This window comes from Hyperolius riggenbachi, chromosome 10 (genome assembly GCF_040937935.1).
Source record: "Hyperolius riggenbachi isolate aHypRig1 chromosome 10, aHypRig1.pri, whole genome shotgun sequence".
Classification (NCBI taxonomy): domain Eukaryota; kingdom Metazoa; phylum Chordata; class Amphibia; order Anura; family Hyperoliidae; genus Hyperolius; species Hyperolius riggenbachi.
In genome coordinates, this window is record NC_090655.1 from 274,560,006 (window position 1) to 274,574,825 (window position 14,820).

General features: G+C 43.7%; 1 protein-coding gene across 1 annotated transcript in view; it reads left to right on the forward strand.

The window, feature by feature from the left end:
* LOC137537215 (uncharacterized) overlaps positions 1-14,820 on the forward strand; it is an 82,118-nt gene that overhangs the window by 14,615 nt on the left and 52,683 nt on the right. The window contains exons 3-4 of the mRNA XM_068259317.1: positions 158-866; positions 12,784-13,547. Coding sequence (XP_068115418.1) covers positions 158-866; positions 12,784-13,547 — 1,473 coding nt within the window. The remainder of the gene's footprint in view (positions 1-157; positions 867-12,783; positions 13,548-14,820) is intronic.

Consider the following 14,820-nt stretch of genomic DNA (forward strand, 5'->3'; position numbering starts at 1 on the left):
GTAAAGTTATGCAGCTGCTGCATTTGGTCCATTTCTAATCTGCATATACTTTGCATCAACTCAACAATTATCAGCAGCTCACTGACCATCCCTAATGATAATTGCTCCTCTCCTCTGAATTCTCTAACAGGAAGTGATGATGTTTCTCTATTTGCAGGGCGGAGTCCCGGCATCAGGAACCTCTCAGAGACTCGTCTCTCTGTATCCACAGACTGTACAACGGATGATAATGTCACTGGACAAGAGTCTCCTGCAGATATCCTGGTGACCCCAAATATTCCCCCAGACTTCCCTCCCCTGTCTAACCCCGAAGGGCCTCATACCCAGCACAGCTCTCCCCCTGCTGGAGGGTCTTATTCCTGTTCCACATGTGGGAAATGTTTTGATCGGAAATCACATCTTGTTAGACATGAGAGATCTCACACTGGTGAGAAGCCCTATTCATGTGCTGAGTGTGGGAAATGTTTTGGGAGTAAATCAAACCTTGTCTTGCATGAGAGATCTCACACTGGTGAGAAGCCCTATTCATGTGCTGAGTGTGGGAAATGTTTTGGGCGGAAATCACATCTTCTCGCACATGGGAGATCTCACACTGGTGAGAAGCCCTATTCCTGTACTTCGTGTGGGAAATGTTTTGGGAGCAATTCAAACCTTATTAAACATGAGAGATCTCACACTGGTGAGAAACCCTATTCATGTACTGAATGTGGGAAATGTTTTGCACAGAAATCACATCTTGTTAATCATGAGAGATCTCACACTGGTGAGAAGTCTCATTCATGTGGTGAGTGTGGGAAATGTTTTGGACGTAGGTCACAGCTTGTCAGACACGAGAGATCTCACACTGGTGAGAAGGCCCTATTCATGTGCTGAGTGTGGGAAATGTTTTACATGTAAATCAAGCCTTGTTAAACATTGGATATCTCACACTGGTGAGAAGCGCTAGTCATGTGCTGAGTGTGAGAACAGTTTTGTGCATAATTCAAAATGTGTTTCACATGAGAGAACTCGTACTGCAACAAGCTCTAGTTTCACGTGCTGAGTGTGGGAAATGGTTTGGGTGTAAATTACACTTTGTCACACATGAGAGAACTCACACTGGTGAATAGCCCTACTCATGTGCTGAGTATGAGAAAAGTCACCGCTAATCAGACACTTGTGCTGAGTGTGGGGAATGTCTTGTTGAAAAGTGTTCTAATACTCTTTGTCATTTTTTTTTTGTGTGTGTTTAAGGAATTATAATTACACAGCATTCCGAGGACTGTTTCATGCTACTCAGTGTATTGGTTTGTAAACCATTAAAGAGAATCTGTACTCTAAAATTCTTATAATAAAAAGCATACCATTCTATTCATTATGTTCTCCTGGGCCCCTCTGTGCTGTTTCTGCCACTCCCTGCTGCAATCCTGGCTTGTAATTGCCATTTTTATCCAGTGTTTACAAACAAAAGACCTAGCAAGTGATACGCTGAGAAGAGCTGAGTGTGTGAGTCATACAGAGTGTGCAGGGGGCCTGGAGAGGGTGTGTATAGCTTCTAGCCAATCACAAGCAGCACAGCACATTCCACACATTCCAGTCTGAGCCCGACAGAGGAGAGAAGATTGGATCATATAACAGAGATAATAAAGCCACTGTGCAAATAGGAAAGGCTGCAGTCAGACAGAGCACATTAGAACAGGTATAGGAACTTATAGGATAGAAAAAATAAGGATGAAAATTTTGTTACAGAGTCTCTTTAAAGTCCCTGATGTGAAATGACATGAAGAGATAAATATGGGCACATGTAGTGTCATGAACCATACGGAAAGTCGTGCGCAATTGTCAACGATTTTCGTATGGTCCAGCACCATTACTGTCATTCTCATTTTAAACATACGAGAAGTTCATTTTTTTTCTCTTCCCCATCACCCACACTGAATGAAAGCAAACCCCTCACCCATCCACTTCCTTACTAGCTATTCACACATAGGTGCTATGACCAAATGCTGGCCTGTACAGCAGACAGCAGATAAAGAGAAGTCCTTTTGGCTCTCTCTAAAAAACCCTCAGATTTTCCCTCTCAATACTGTGGACAGACAATAGACAAACTTCCTTTATTAATAATCCAAGATGTGGTTGTCAAAGACAGAAGACAAATATATTTTCCGGTTCCTAAAAATCAACCTAATCGATTGTCCAAGTTATAACAGCCTTGTGGGTATGGAAATCGAGTTATTCGGCGTTTGCTGAGCGCACGTTGCCTCACTGCTATTTGGTGTCTTTTGCCTACACATCGGCCGCAGGTTACAAATCTGCCCTCAGATTCGCTGTGCGCCAATCCAGACAGAAATGGCGCAGGTTATTGGTAAATTGTGTAATTTCAGGCTTGTACAGAAATCCTGCCTCCCATGCTCCGCAGGAGATAAACACACCTACTTGTCAGATAAGCCGGCCCACTAAGTCAGATTTGATAAAAGTCTGGTCCATCGGCGACCATTTTAGTCTCCAAAATTCCATCAACTAGGATCTTCCACCCACATGTGCTCTCCAGGAGGCCAAAGCACATGGACTTTCCTAATATGCTTTGTTTCAAGGACTTTCTGATATCAATGCCTGCATTTGAACTGGACTTTATCTGAGGAAATATCCCACGGACTGCATTCAGCTAAGTAGAACTTTTACGGTTCTCCCTTTTATTTTATGCTTTGTGTTTATATGTCAATTGGTGTATGTAAATGTGTGTAATGCATTTTTGTTATTAAAACGTTAAAAAAATCATTTTACGTTGATGACCTGTTCCTGAACATACACAATCGTATTTACTCCTCTGAAAACGTTACCTTGGGTCCTATAGTATCTTGTATTTACAACCCGTATGCTTGAATTGGGCACAGATGGACAGATCTGGCGCTGGTCCTTACATACAGCTAAGGGTTAAGTTATGGTGTTCTCAGTTTGTTAAAATATATTTACAGTTGTGCGCTGACTCGCACGTGGTGGCAAGCATTTGAATTGTATTTGTGTGGTGATTCCTTTGGAGTCAGGACACTCCTCTCGGCTAGTCGGTTCATAGATTGTGAATCCATATATGGGCATCTATGCGCAAAGCGACAGTAAGAACGAGTTTCTGACTCTGAGCAACTGACCCAATCAAGGATCGGCCCTTGCGGTTCTTGACATATAGTACTAAGCCTACTTAGAACTTGCCTGTGATCACTTTTTCTATTTTCCATGGGAAAGGTTGATACATCAGGGTTCCTGCAAATGAGGCAGATTCTGCTGTCACATGCAGCCACAGCTCTCCTGAAGAGTAAATTAAAGCCTAAACACTTTTATCTGGCTTATCAAACACTCCTGATAGCAAGAACAGTGTCCCACCCAAGCCCTATCAGCCAGGTGCTCTGCCCGGTTGATTCTTGTCACCGCCCAGCTGTCTGTTATCAGCAACAGGAATGAGCAGTGAATACTAATGAAGATGGTTGGGACACTCAGGCACAGCTCTCCCATCCTGCTAGTCGGCAGCAGGATGGGACACTCAGGCACAGCTCTCCCATCCTGCTAGTCAGCAGCGGGGTGTGAGAAAGATGTGCACAGGGCAGCAGTGGCTCTGATTATCACCTTGTAAGTGTGTATTTATGATCTTTAAAGCATTTATAGTGTATAAACTTCTGCGCACGCTTGTTGTGCAGCAGACTGGCAATACACAGCAATAGACCCTGACTTCTCTTCAGCTTTCCAGAGCACTGTATAGCATTCTTCCTCCTTTGCATTCCTGGGATTCACTTATGTTTACTTTTTGTCAATCATGAACAATAAGTCCCAGGAATACAGATGCAAGGGCACACTACTGCTGTTTCCTCAGTCAGTCAGAGCATGTATTGTTGTGTGACAGCCCCGATTATTCATCATCTGCTACTTATGTCAGTTCCACTGTAGAAACAAAAGGCTTCTCTGCACATTTGTTTTAGGGCATCACTTGAGGGGAGAGCTATCCTGCAATTGGGGGGCCCTCGGCAATAGCCCAGTTGGCCCATATGGAAGTGCTGGCCCTGTATTTCCCTGTCATGCCCCACCCGGCTGGGAAACCCTTCTGTGGAGAACACTGAAGAAAATGCTGAAAAGTGAATTATTAGTTTGTTTGTTGGGAGCTGAATGAGTCAATTGAAGAAGTTTGGTATGTCCCAGAAACTCCTGACGAGTTTCTATTCCACCACAATCGATGCCGTACTCTGTTCCTCCATCCTGGTCTGGTACGCTGGTTCCTCCGCCAGCGACAGACACAAACTACAGAGGGTGATAAGATCAGCATAGAGGATAATCGGGAAACCACTCCCCCCTCTGGACCTCCTCTACAATTCCAGACTGCGCTCCAGAGCACTGAGGATCACCAACGATCCCTCTCATCCAGGTTACCGCTTTTTCAGCCGACTCCGTTCAGGCCGGAGGTTCAGGTCCATCGCCACCAGGACCTCAAGGCACAGGAATGGCTTCTTCCCCTCTGCTGTTAACTCTCTTCAAAAACTCCCTACACACGCTGTTAATCCTCCCTCGCAAGCAGGTGTGGTCAGATTGCATTGATGCACCTTACGCAATATGTAGGAAACCTGGGGATGAGAATGCGGAATCATCCGAATCATCCAGGATGATGATTTACGGCAGTCCAAAGTTAAATCATTTATAGCAGTAGAGCAATTGTGTTCGGAACTATATATGTATTGTATTGTGTTTGTATAACATTTATATTGTGTTTTGTGTTTTTTCTCAGCCCTGTATGCCAAGTCCAATTCCGGGCACGACCCAGTCGTGCTTGGCGAAATAAATGATTCTGATTCAGATTTTATGTCACACTAAAATGGCTGCTTTGTAGAATTCAGAGTCAGAATTTAACCCACTTTTATTTAAAACAAGAATGTGAGAAAAGAATGTGGAAATATTTGAAGAATTTTTCCATACTGTACTGAAGAAAGGAGATTTCCCTCATTCTGTCTCTCTGTAATTTTTTCTTACGGTCCCAAAAAAAAAAATTATGTGAACCAAAATGCAATGAAAATAAAGTGAAAATAATAAATGAAACCCCGTTTCCTGTATGAATAGATTCCTACTTGTGCACCTATAGATGGCATTTGTACTCCAACTCTTATGGGTCCCGTGTAGCAGGAAGTGAGCTCTGCCAGAGGCATTGTGGGTATTTGTATTATTCCGTCAGCCCGGTGGGATAGTATGGGGAGAATTGCCATATTTCCTGCTATATAAGATGCTCCAGAATATAAGACGCACTTCGGTTTAGTGGGCAAAAACCAAGGAAAAAATATACTAAACCGGGTGCGTCAATATTCCAGGAGCGTCTTGTACATGTTCTCCCCCAATTTGCATCCCCCATGTCTCCCCTTCTGTGCCTCAGCTCCCCCCCCTCTAATCTCCTTCTGCCCCCTCCTCTGTGTGTGTCTCCTTCGGTGTCTCCCCCCCCCCCCCCGCATTCCATCGCTCCCGCTCCCCCTGCATATCACAGCAACCCCCCCCCCTTGTATGTCCTGCCCCCTTGGTGTCGGCAGCGGCTTACCCGATACATGCTGCCGCGGAGAGTGCAGACAACTGGCTTCTCCATGCGCTTCCTCTACTGCACGGCTACTGATGACGCAATCAGTACTCTACAGATTAGAGGGAGGAGCCGAGGGACGCGGGGGAGCACAATCACGTGGCGGGGGGGGGGGGGAGGCACACACAAAGGAGTGGAAGGACAAGGCACGCGGGGAGCCGAGGAACGTGGGGGGGGGACACACACCAATGGGAGCGCACACAGATGAGAGGGGAGACAAGGCACACGGGGGAGCCAGTCACAATGCGGGCACACAGGCAGGGAATGCTGATGTGGCAACGGATTGTATCGACGGGCGTCCGTAAGTTTGGGTTTCCCTGCCTTTCCCGTATAAGACTCAGGGACTTTTTCCCCCCATTATTTGGGTCTGCATCTTATATGGCGGATAATATAGAAGCAGTGGAGGAGAGGGAATGGCTGCTGGTCACCAGAGATCTGGGCATGTGCAGGAAGATGCACCCCTCATTCATTACATTTCATGCTGAATATCCCCCCAGCCAGGCCTCCCACAATCCCCCCATTTGTAGGGAGGGGACCCCCGTGCCACTTCTGTGTTTTATTGCAGATCTCCAGCACCGCTTGTTCCCAAAATATCACATAAACTCCAATCTATGAGTCTGTAACTTAGTATGGAAGCAGCTTGGGGGTCCCCTCCTCACCCTCCAAAGTGGGGGTCTACAGGAGCCATGGTTGCAGAAACTCTGTGGCTCAAATTTAATTTAGGGTGCATCTTTACTGGACACTGAAGCCCCCATAACAAGCGGAGACTTCAGCTTTGGGGAGACAGGAATGTGGGGGGGGGGGTGTCAAACATACTGTGATAATCAGGAGTCCCGGGGTCCCTCCAGGGTTCTAAGGAACTCCTACAAAGTCTCTCCTCCCCCCAACACACACACACCATCCAATCAGCTGCTCAGGTAGAGGAAAATGTCCTTACTGTGCATGTATCTGCCTTATGTTGGGAATACACGGCTCAATTCAGCGCCCGATCGTTTTGCCTGCTCGATTCTCTTATCTTCTGCTCGTTTTTCTTATCTTTTTTTCAATTAACTTCAATTGTGATTCGAGCGGCAAAACTATTGAGCCATCTTAAAGGGGAACTGAAGTAAGAGGAATACGGAGGCTGCCATATTTATTTCCTTTTAATCAATACCAGTTGCCTGGCAGCCCTGCTGGTCTATTTCTCTGCAGTAGTATCTGAATAACACCAGAAACATGCATGCAGCTAGTCTTGTCAGATCTGACTTTAAAGTCGGAAACACCTGATCTGCTGCATGCTTGTTCAGGGGCTATGGCTAATGGTATTAGAGGCAGAGGATCAGCAGGGCTGCCAGGCAACTGGTATTGCTTAAAAGGAAATAAACATGGCAGCCTCCATATACCTATCTCTTCAGTTCCCCTTTAATGGCTCAGAATCAAGCCATGTATTCCCAGTATTACACTGCCTCCTGTGTGCTGGTAACTCTCACCTAACATGCTCAGGAGTGACTCTCTCTGTTCCCCAGGCAACCTCCTACCCTTGGTGGGACATCAATCCTGGAAGGAGGGAGGAGAACAGAAACAAAGTCCATGGAAGACAAAAGACAGGGAGGAAGTGATGTCAGTGTTTATCCTCACAAGATGGAAGAAAATAAAAAGATTTGTATTTTATTGGTCAAATATCTACTAAAACCTCCCAGAGAAGAATACTGCAGACTGGATAGGTAAAGGAGATAATTAATTTGCTATTGGAAAATATAATTTTCTATTTTACATGAATTTTTAATTCCTTTTGAAGTAGCAGCTTCCTTTTTAATATTTTCTATGTCATATTAAAATAGTATTTCTGCAGTGATATTACATTTATTGGGTAACCGGAAATACTGTGCAGTGTGCATCATAACAAGACTACACAGGTGCAGAAATGTGTCTCCCCAACAGAGATATGATATCAGTGCTTAGCTGAGCCTCCTTTTGTAAATATAACAGCCTCTAGAGGCCTCCTATAACGGAAAATTGAATACTTACCTGCCGGTAATTTTCCTTTCCAGATGTATCCATGGCAGCACGATCGGGTTAGCCCCGCCCCCTCTAACCCCCATAGGACCTTTTAACTATAAATGGCTCCCTTTGACTCCCTCCCCTAGTCTTTTAGTCTCGGCATTACCGAATCTAGGGTGGGAGCCTCGTGCTGCCATGGATACATCTGGAAAGGAAAATTACCGGCAGGTAAGTATTCAATTTTCCGTGTTCCATATGTCTCCATGGCAGCATGATCGGGAGTTAACTAGCCAAGAAATACACAGGGAGGGATGAGGTGTAATGCTGAAAATTTATTTCTTCACACCAAACATGTTAGCACTCAAAACATTTTCTCCAAATTGTCTAGTGGAATTAACCGAAGGATCCACTCTGTAGTGTCTCATAAAGGTATTGACAGACGACCAACTGGCCGCCTGGCATACCTTTTCAGCTGAGACCTTTGTAAATGCAGCCCAAGAAGCTGCAACACCCCTGGTGGAGTGCGCAGTTATCTGCTGCGGAGGAGACAAGTCATTATTTTTATATGCGTTCTGAATAATGGTTACAATCCAGTGGGCGATTGTCCTTGAGGATGCCGGTTGTCCCTTTCTATAGCCTGTAGGGATTATGAATAGCCTGTCTGTTTGTCTTAAAAGAAAATAAAGCAGAGGGACACCAAGAGCCCCAATAGTGTAATTTGTCTTGGGGACAACAAAATAAATGAGAAGGTAAAATTATACTCACAAACCAGGGTTACCAATAGGCAACCACTGTATAGGCAGGTGGGGAGAACAATCCTGACCCCACTCAGGAATAAAAAGTCGCTCTCTGTAGACAGGAAGATAGGGTAACAACCCTCCACCCAGGGTGGACTCAATGTAGTGTACAAGATACAGAGGCGCCAAAAGAATAAAAGGTAATTAAATGAACTTAAAAAACCAACTGGTTAAACAGAGGAGGCAGCGGTGGTCTTACCCCCTCCAAACAGACACAGGCAAGGACTGCGATTCAGACAGTCAACAATTTATTCGGAACTCCAAAAAACAATGCAACGCGTTTCACGGGCCATACATCCCGCTTCCTCAGGCAAAATACAGTAGGAGTCACAGCTGCAGAAAATACACAAACAGACAACCAGAGGCATAAAATCGTCAAAGTGCTGATATGAATACGTAAATTTACATTTTGCATTACATTTTAGTGACAAGTTGTGCGCGGGTTATAAATATTAGTTTCAGACTGATAGTAGTCTCATAGGTATGCTTGACAGCTATAGAATGGGTAGGGGGAATGTTAAAGGTGCATTGTGCTAAACAGAGTAAGACCAATGATAAATACAAACAAATATGCAAATACATAAAGTAAAAAATTGGCTGGGTTTGCTGCCGGTTGTTGTGGACATCATACAGAACAACAGTGAATAGTGGGTGAAATTGGGAGAAAGGGTTGACATGGTCTAGAGGAGGAGGAGGAACAGAGGGTGTTGGAATGGCTAAAAAACAGGTGGGGTGTTTTAGGCAGCAAGTAAACAAGAGTATAAGGAGAAGGCAGACTTACCATCTGTATTATATCAGCGAGCTTGGCGCCTCTGTAATGCCAGAGGACACCTGAGTTCATTAAGTAGCATGGATCAGTATGAGGAATGTGAGAGTACTTCCGGGCGGAAGTGTGTCATAGAGGGGCGGGGCCATCATGTGTGTAAACTTTGTAAATTTTGTAAATAAAGTTGAAGAAGAAAAAAAAAAAAAAAAAAAAAAAGAAGGAACGGCTAGAAAAATTAGTTTCGAACTGATGGAAGTCTCAAAGGTATGCTTGACCACTTTAGAATGGATAAGGGGGGGTGTAAAAAGTTGCATTGTACTGAATCAGAGTAAGACCAATGATAAATACAAACAAATATACAAGTATTCAACATAAAAATGGTAGAAAGACATGTAAAATGCATAAAATGTATAAAAATCAAAATAAAAGTTGTATATCATAAAATTAGAATAAACATATACATTATTAGAAGGATAAAAGAGAGGACTATTAAAAGACTGAACGGATTAGGTAAAGTGCTTAATGTATTTTTTCTAGTACTTCATTAAGACCCTCAGGAACCAAAGTCCTGAGGGTCTGTATCCAATACATTTCCAGTTTTTTTAGGGTAACAGAGGCCGCCGGGGCACTGTCGTTGATCTGATCAATGAGAATGATGGTGAAGGTGTCAGGGGTGCCGTCGTGTGCGTGGTGAAAGTGACGTGAGACACTGTGCAAAGGGAAGTGTTTGAGGATATTCCTTTTGTGTTGTCCTATCCTACTACGGGCTTCTTGTGTGGTTCTGCCAATATACTGGAGACGGCAAGAACAGGAAATGAGATAGATGATAAATTTGGAATGGCATGAGATATGTTTTTTTATTTGGTATTGAGTACCTGTGGTGTGAGAACTAAAGCTGACTGTGTTGGTAATGATAGGACAGGCTAAACAGCGGGTGTGGTTACAGGCCCAGGAGCCGGGGGGAAGTGTACTGGAAGAGGCGGAGGGAGGATGGTTGCGAAGTTTACTGGGAGCTAACAGGCCACGGAGGTTGGGTGCTCTCCTATAGGTGATTTGCGGTCGGGTAGGTAATAGGGGTTTAAGGTAGGGGTCCTGGAGCAGGATTTCCCAGCGATTATGTAAAATAGATCTAATGATTGAGTGTTCTTTGCAGTATTTTGTGATGAATCTAGATTGAGGGTTATTGTCAGTGGTAGGATTGGAGATGGTTTTTGTAGTGGATGGTTGGATTTTGGCCTTATGCCGTGCATCGCGGATCAGCTTCTTGGGGTATTTTCTCTCAGAGAATTTTTTTGCAAGAATATCGGATTGAGAATTGTAGTCATTGATATCGGAACAGTTTCTAAAAATCCTTTTAAACTGGCTATATGGGGTATTCTGGGTCCAAGGGCGGTGGTGAAAACTGCTGAAATGAATGAAATTGTTGGAGTCTACTGTTTTGAAGTATGTTTTGGTTTGTATGGAGTTGTTAACTATGGAAATAGTAAGGTCGAGGTAGTTGATTGTGGTAGGGTGGTGTTGGGCAGTAAAATTGAGTCGGGCTTTGTTACTGTTGAGGAATAATATGAAATCAGGAATGAGGGTGGTATCACCCTTCCAAATGAAAAATAGATCATCAATATAGCGTTTATATAGGATTATATTGTTTTTGAACGGGTGATCATTGTTGAGTAATGTTGTTTCAATTAATCCCATGGTCAGGTTAGCGTACGAGGGTGCAAAGGAGCTCCCCATAGCTGTACCGCTAACCTGATGATAAATACAGTCATTAAATGTGAAAATGTTGTTGTAAAAAATGAACTCAATGCACTGCAGAAGGAACTGTTGTTGTAAGGGGGGCATATTGGGAATAGTGGTGAGATAATATTGAATAGCAGAAAGGCCGAATTGATGTGGAATATTTGTATATAAGGATGTAATGTCACAGGTTAACCAACTGTATTCAGAGGACCAGGTGATCTGGGATAATAGTTGTGTGAGGTGGTAAGAGTCTTTTAAATAGGATGGGAGGTTGATGACAAGTGGCTGTAGATGTTTATCAATAAACCGGGAGAGATTACTGGTCATGGAATTAATACCGGAAATGATGGGTCTTCCGGGCGGTTTATGTAGCTGTTTGTGGATTTTAGGTAGATGATAGAAAAAGGGAGTAGCGGGGTGTTGGTTGATGATGAAATTGCGTTCGTTTTTTGTAATGATGTTCTGGAAGAAGGCCTGATTGATGAACTGTTTGAGAATATTGTTAAGGGCTGTTGTGGGGTCGGAAGTGAGTCGGTTGTAGTGGTTGCGATCATTAAGAAGTCTGAGGGATTCGTCAAGATAATCAGATTTATTGAGAATAACTATACCACCGCCCTTGTCCGCAGGTTTGATGACCAGATTGGGGTTTCGGAGTAGTGTTTTAAGAGCTGTATGTTCGTTGGGGGTAAGGTTTGGTTTTGTGGTGTGAGTTTGTGTTTGCAGGGTACGCAGATCATCCATAACGAGGGAATAAAACGTTTCAATGTAATGGCCCTTAGAGGCTGTAGGATAGAATCGGGACTGTCCTTTCAGTTGGGTGGTGATGAATGTTTCCAAATGTATCTCATTGGGATCAGTTGTAGTGATGGCAATTGAGTCGTTGGCAGTAATGATGAGGGGTACAGAGGAGAGAAGTGTCTGATTTCTCTTAATTGCAAAGTGGCGTTTGAGAGTGAGTTTTCTGATATATGAGTTAAGATCTGAAAATAATTCGAACATATTGACTGAATTGGTTGGACAGAATGATAGGCCTTTGTCCAGAAGACTTATTTCATGTTGGGTGAGTATGTGCTCAGAGAGATTGAATATGCATTTGCTGGTGGGAGCGAGGGAATTAATGTTATGTTTGTTATGTTTTTTATTATGGCCTTTACCTCTGGAGCCCCTTTTTTTTCCTCCGGGTGGATGTAATGGGTTGGTCTATGGTTAGTGTGGGTGGTGGATCATGTTCTGGGAATTGTCTGGATGCGGCTGAACTATGGGATGGTGCGGGATCTGACTGGATGTCATGTGGGTAGGCGGACTGTTCGTCTCCTGCACTAGGGATGTAGGAAGGTCTAAAAAAGACAGCTCAGATATATTGGGTTCTTGTTGTAAAGAGGGGGCTGGATGAGATAGGACATTAATGGGTTTTAGGAAGGACCTCATAGAGGTTTGGATAGTATTGGGAATCGGAATTTTTGGAGTTTTTAGCGGCCGAGGGTTGGTGGGGAAAGCGGGTTTTGGTGAGGGGGGTTCAGTGTCACACAGACTAATCTGTGAGATCCTGAATTCGGAGGGGGAGGAAATGTCAAGGGTATGCTTGTTGATGATATTTAAGGAAAGGGCCGTGGGGTTAGTGATAGTGTGATCTAAGGAAGGTAATTTGGCTGTTTTTTTGTTTTGGGTCAGGGGGGGAGTGTTTTTTTGGGGGTGCTGCTCTGCCGTCTCGAGTACATCGGGGGCTCCAGAGGTAAAGGCCAAAATAAAAAACATAACAAACATAACATTAATTCCCTCGCTCCCACCAGCAAATGCATATTCAATCTCTCTGAGCACATACTCACCCAACATGAAATAAGTCTTCTGGACAAAGGCCTATCATTCTGTCCAACCAATTCAGTCAATATGTTCGAATTATTTTCAGATCTTAACTCATATATCAGAAAACTCACTCTCAAACGCCACTTTGCGATTAAGAGAAATCAGACACTTCTCTCCTCTGTACCCCTCATCATTACTGCCAACGACTCAATTGCCATCACTACAACTGATCCCAATGAGATACATTTGGAAACATTCATCACCACCCAACTGAAAGGACAGTCCCGATTCTATCCTACAGCCTCTAAGGGCCATTACATTGAAACGCTTTATTCCCTCGTTATGGATGATCTGCGTACCCTGCAAACACAAACTCACACCACAAAACCAAACCTTACCCCCAACGAACATACAGCTCTTAAAACACTACTCCGAAACCCCAATCTGGTCATCAAACCTGCGGACAAGGGCGGTGGTATAGTTATTCTCAATAAATCTGATTATCTTGATGAATCCCTCAGACTTCTTAATGATCGCAACCACTACAACCGACTCACTTCCGACCCCACAACAGCCCTTAACAATATTCTCAAACCGTTCATCAATCAGGCCTTCTTCCAGAACATCATTACAAAAAACGAACGCAATTTCATCATTAACCAACACCCCGCTACCCCCTTTTTCTATCATCTACCTAAAATCCACAAACAGCTACATAAACCGCCCGGAAGACCCATCATTTCCGGTATTAATTCCATGACCAGTAATCTCTCCCGGTTTATTGATAAACATCTACAGCCACTTGTCATCAACCTCCCATCCTATTTAAAAGACTCTTACCACCTCACACAACTATTATCCCAGATCACCTGGTCCTCTGAATACAGTTGGTTAACCTGTGACATTACATCCTTATATACAAATATCCCACATCAATTCGGCCTTTCTGCTATTCAATATTATCTCACCACTATTCCCAATATGCCCCCCTTACAACAACAGTTCCTTCTGCAGTGCATTGAGTTCATTTTTTACAACAACATTTTCACATTTAATGACTGTATTTATCATCAGGTTAGCGGTACAGCTATGGGGAGCTCCTTTGCACCCTCGTACGCTAACCTGACCATGGGATTAATTGAAACAACATTACTCAACAATGATCACCCGTTCAAAAACAATATAATCCTATATAAACGCTATATTGATGATCTATTTTTCATTTGGAAGGGTGATACCACCCTCATTCCTGATTTCATATTATTCCTCAACAGTAACAAAGCCCGACTCAATTTTACTGCCCAACACCACCCTACCACAATCAACTACCTCGACCTTACTATTTCCATAGTTAACAACTCCATACAAACCAAAACATACTTCAAAACAGTAGACTCCAACAATTTCATTCATTTCAGCAGTTTTCACCACCGCCCTTGGACCCAGAATACCCCATATAGCCAGTTTAAAAGGATTTTTAGAAACTGTTCCGATATCAATGACTACAATTCTCAATCCGATATTCTTGCAAAAAAATTCTCTGAGAGAAAATACCCCAAGAAGCTGATCCGCGATGCACGGCATAAGGCCAAAATCCAACCATCCACTACAAAAACCATCTCCAATCCTACCACTGACAATAACCCTCAATCTAGATTCATCACAAAATACTGCAAAGAACACTCAATCATTAGATCTATTTTACATAATCGCTGGGAAATCCTGCTCCAGGACCCCTACCTTAAACCCCTATTACCTACCCGACCGCAAATCACCTATAGGAGAGCACCCAACCTCCGTGGCCTGTTAGCTCCCAGTAAACTTCGCAACCATCCTCCCTCCGCCTCTTCCAGTACACTTCCCCCCGGCTCCTGGGCCTGTAACCACACCCGCTGTTTAGCCTGTCCTTTCATTACCAACACAGTCAGCTTTAGTTCTCACACCACAGGTACTCAATACCAAATAAAAAAACATATCTCATGCCATTCCAAATTTATCATCTATCTCATTTCCTGTTCTTGCCGTCTCCAGTATATTGGCAGAACCACACAAGAAGCCCGTAGTAGGATAGGACAACACAAAAGGAATATCCTCAAACACTTCCCTTTGCACAGTGTCTCACGTCACTTTCACCACGCACACGACGGCACCCCTGACAC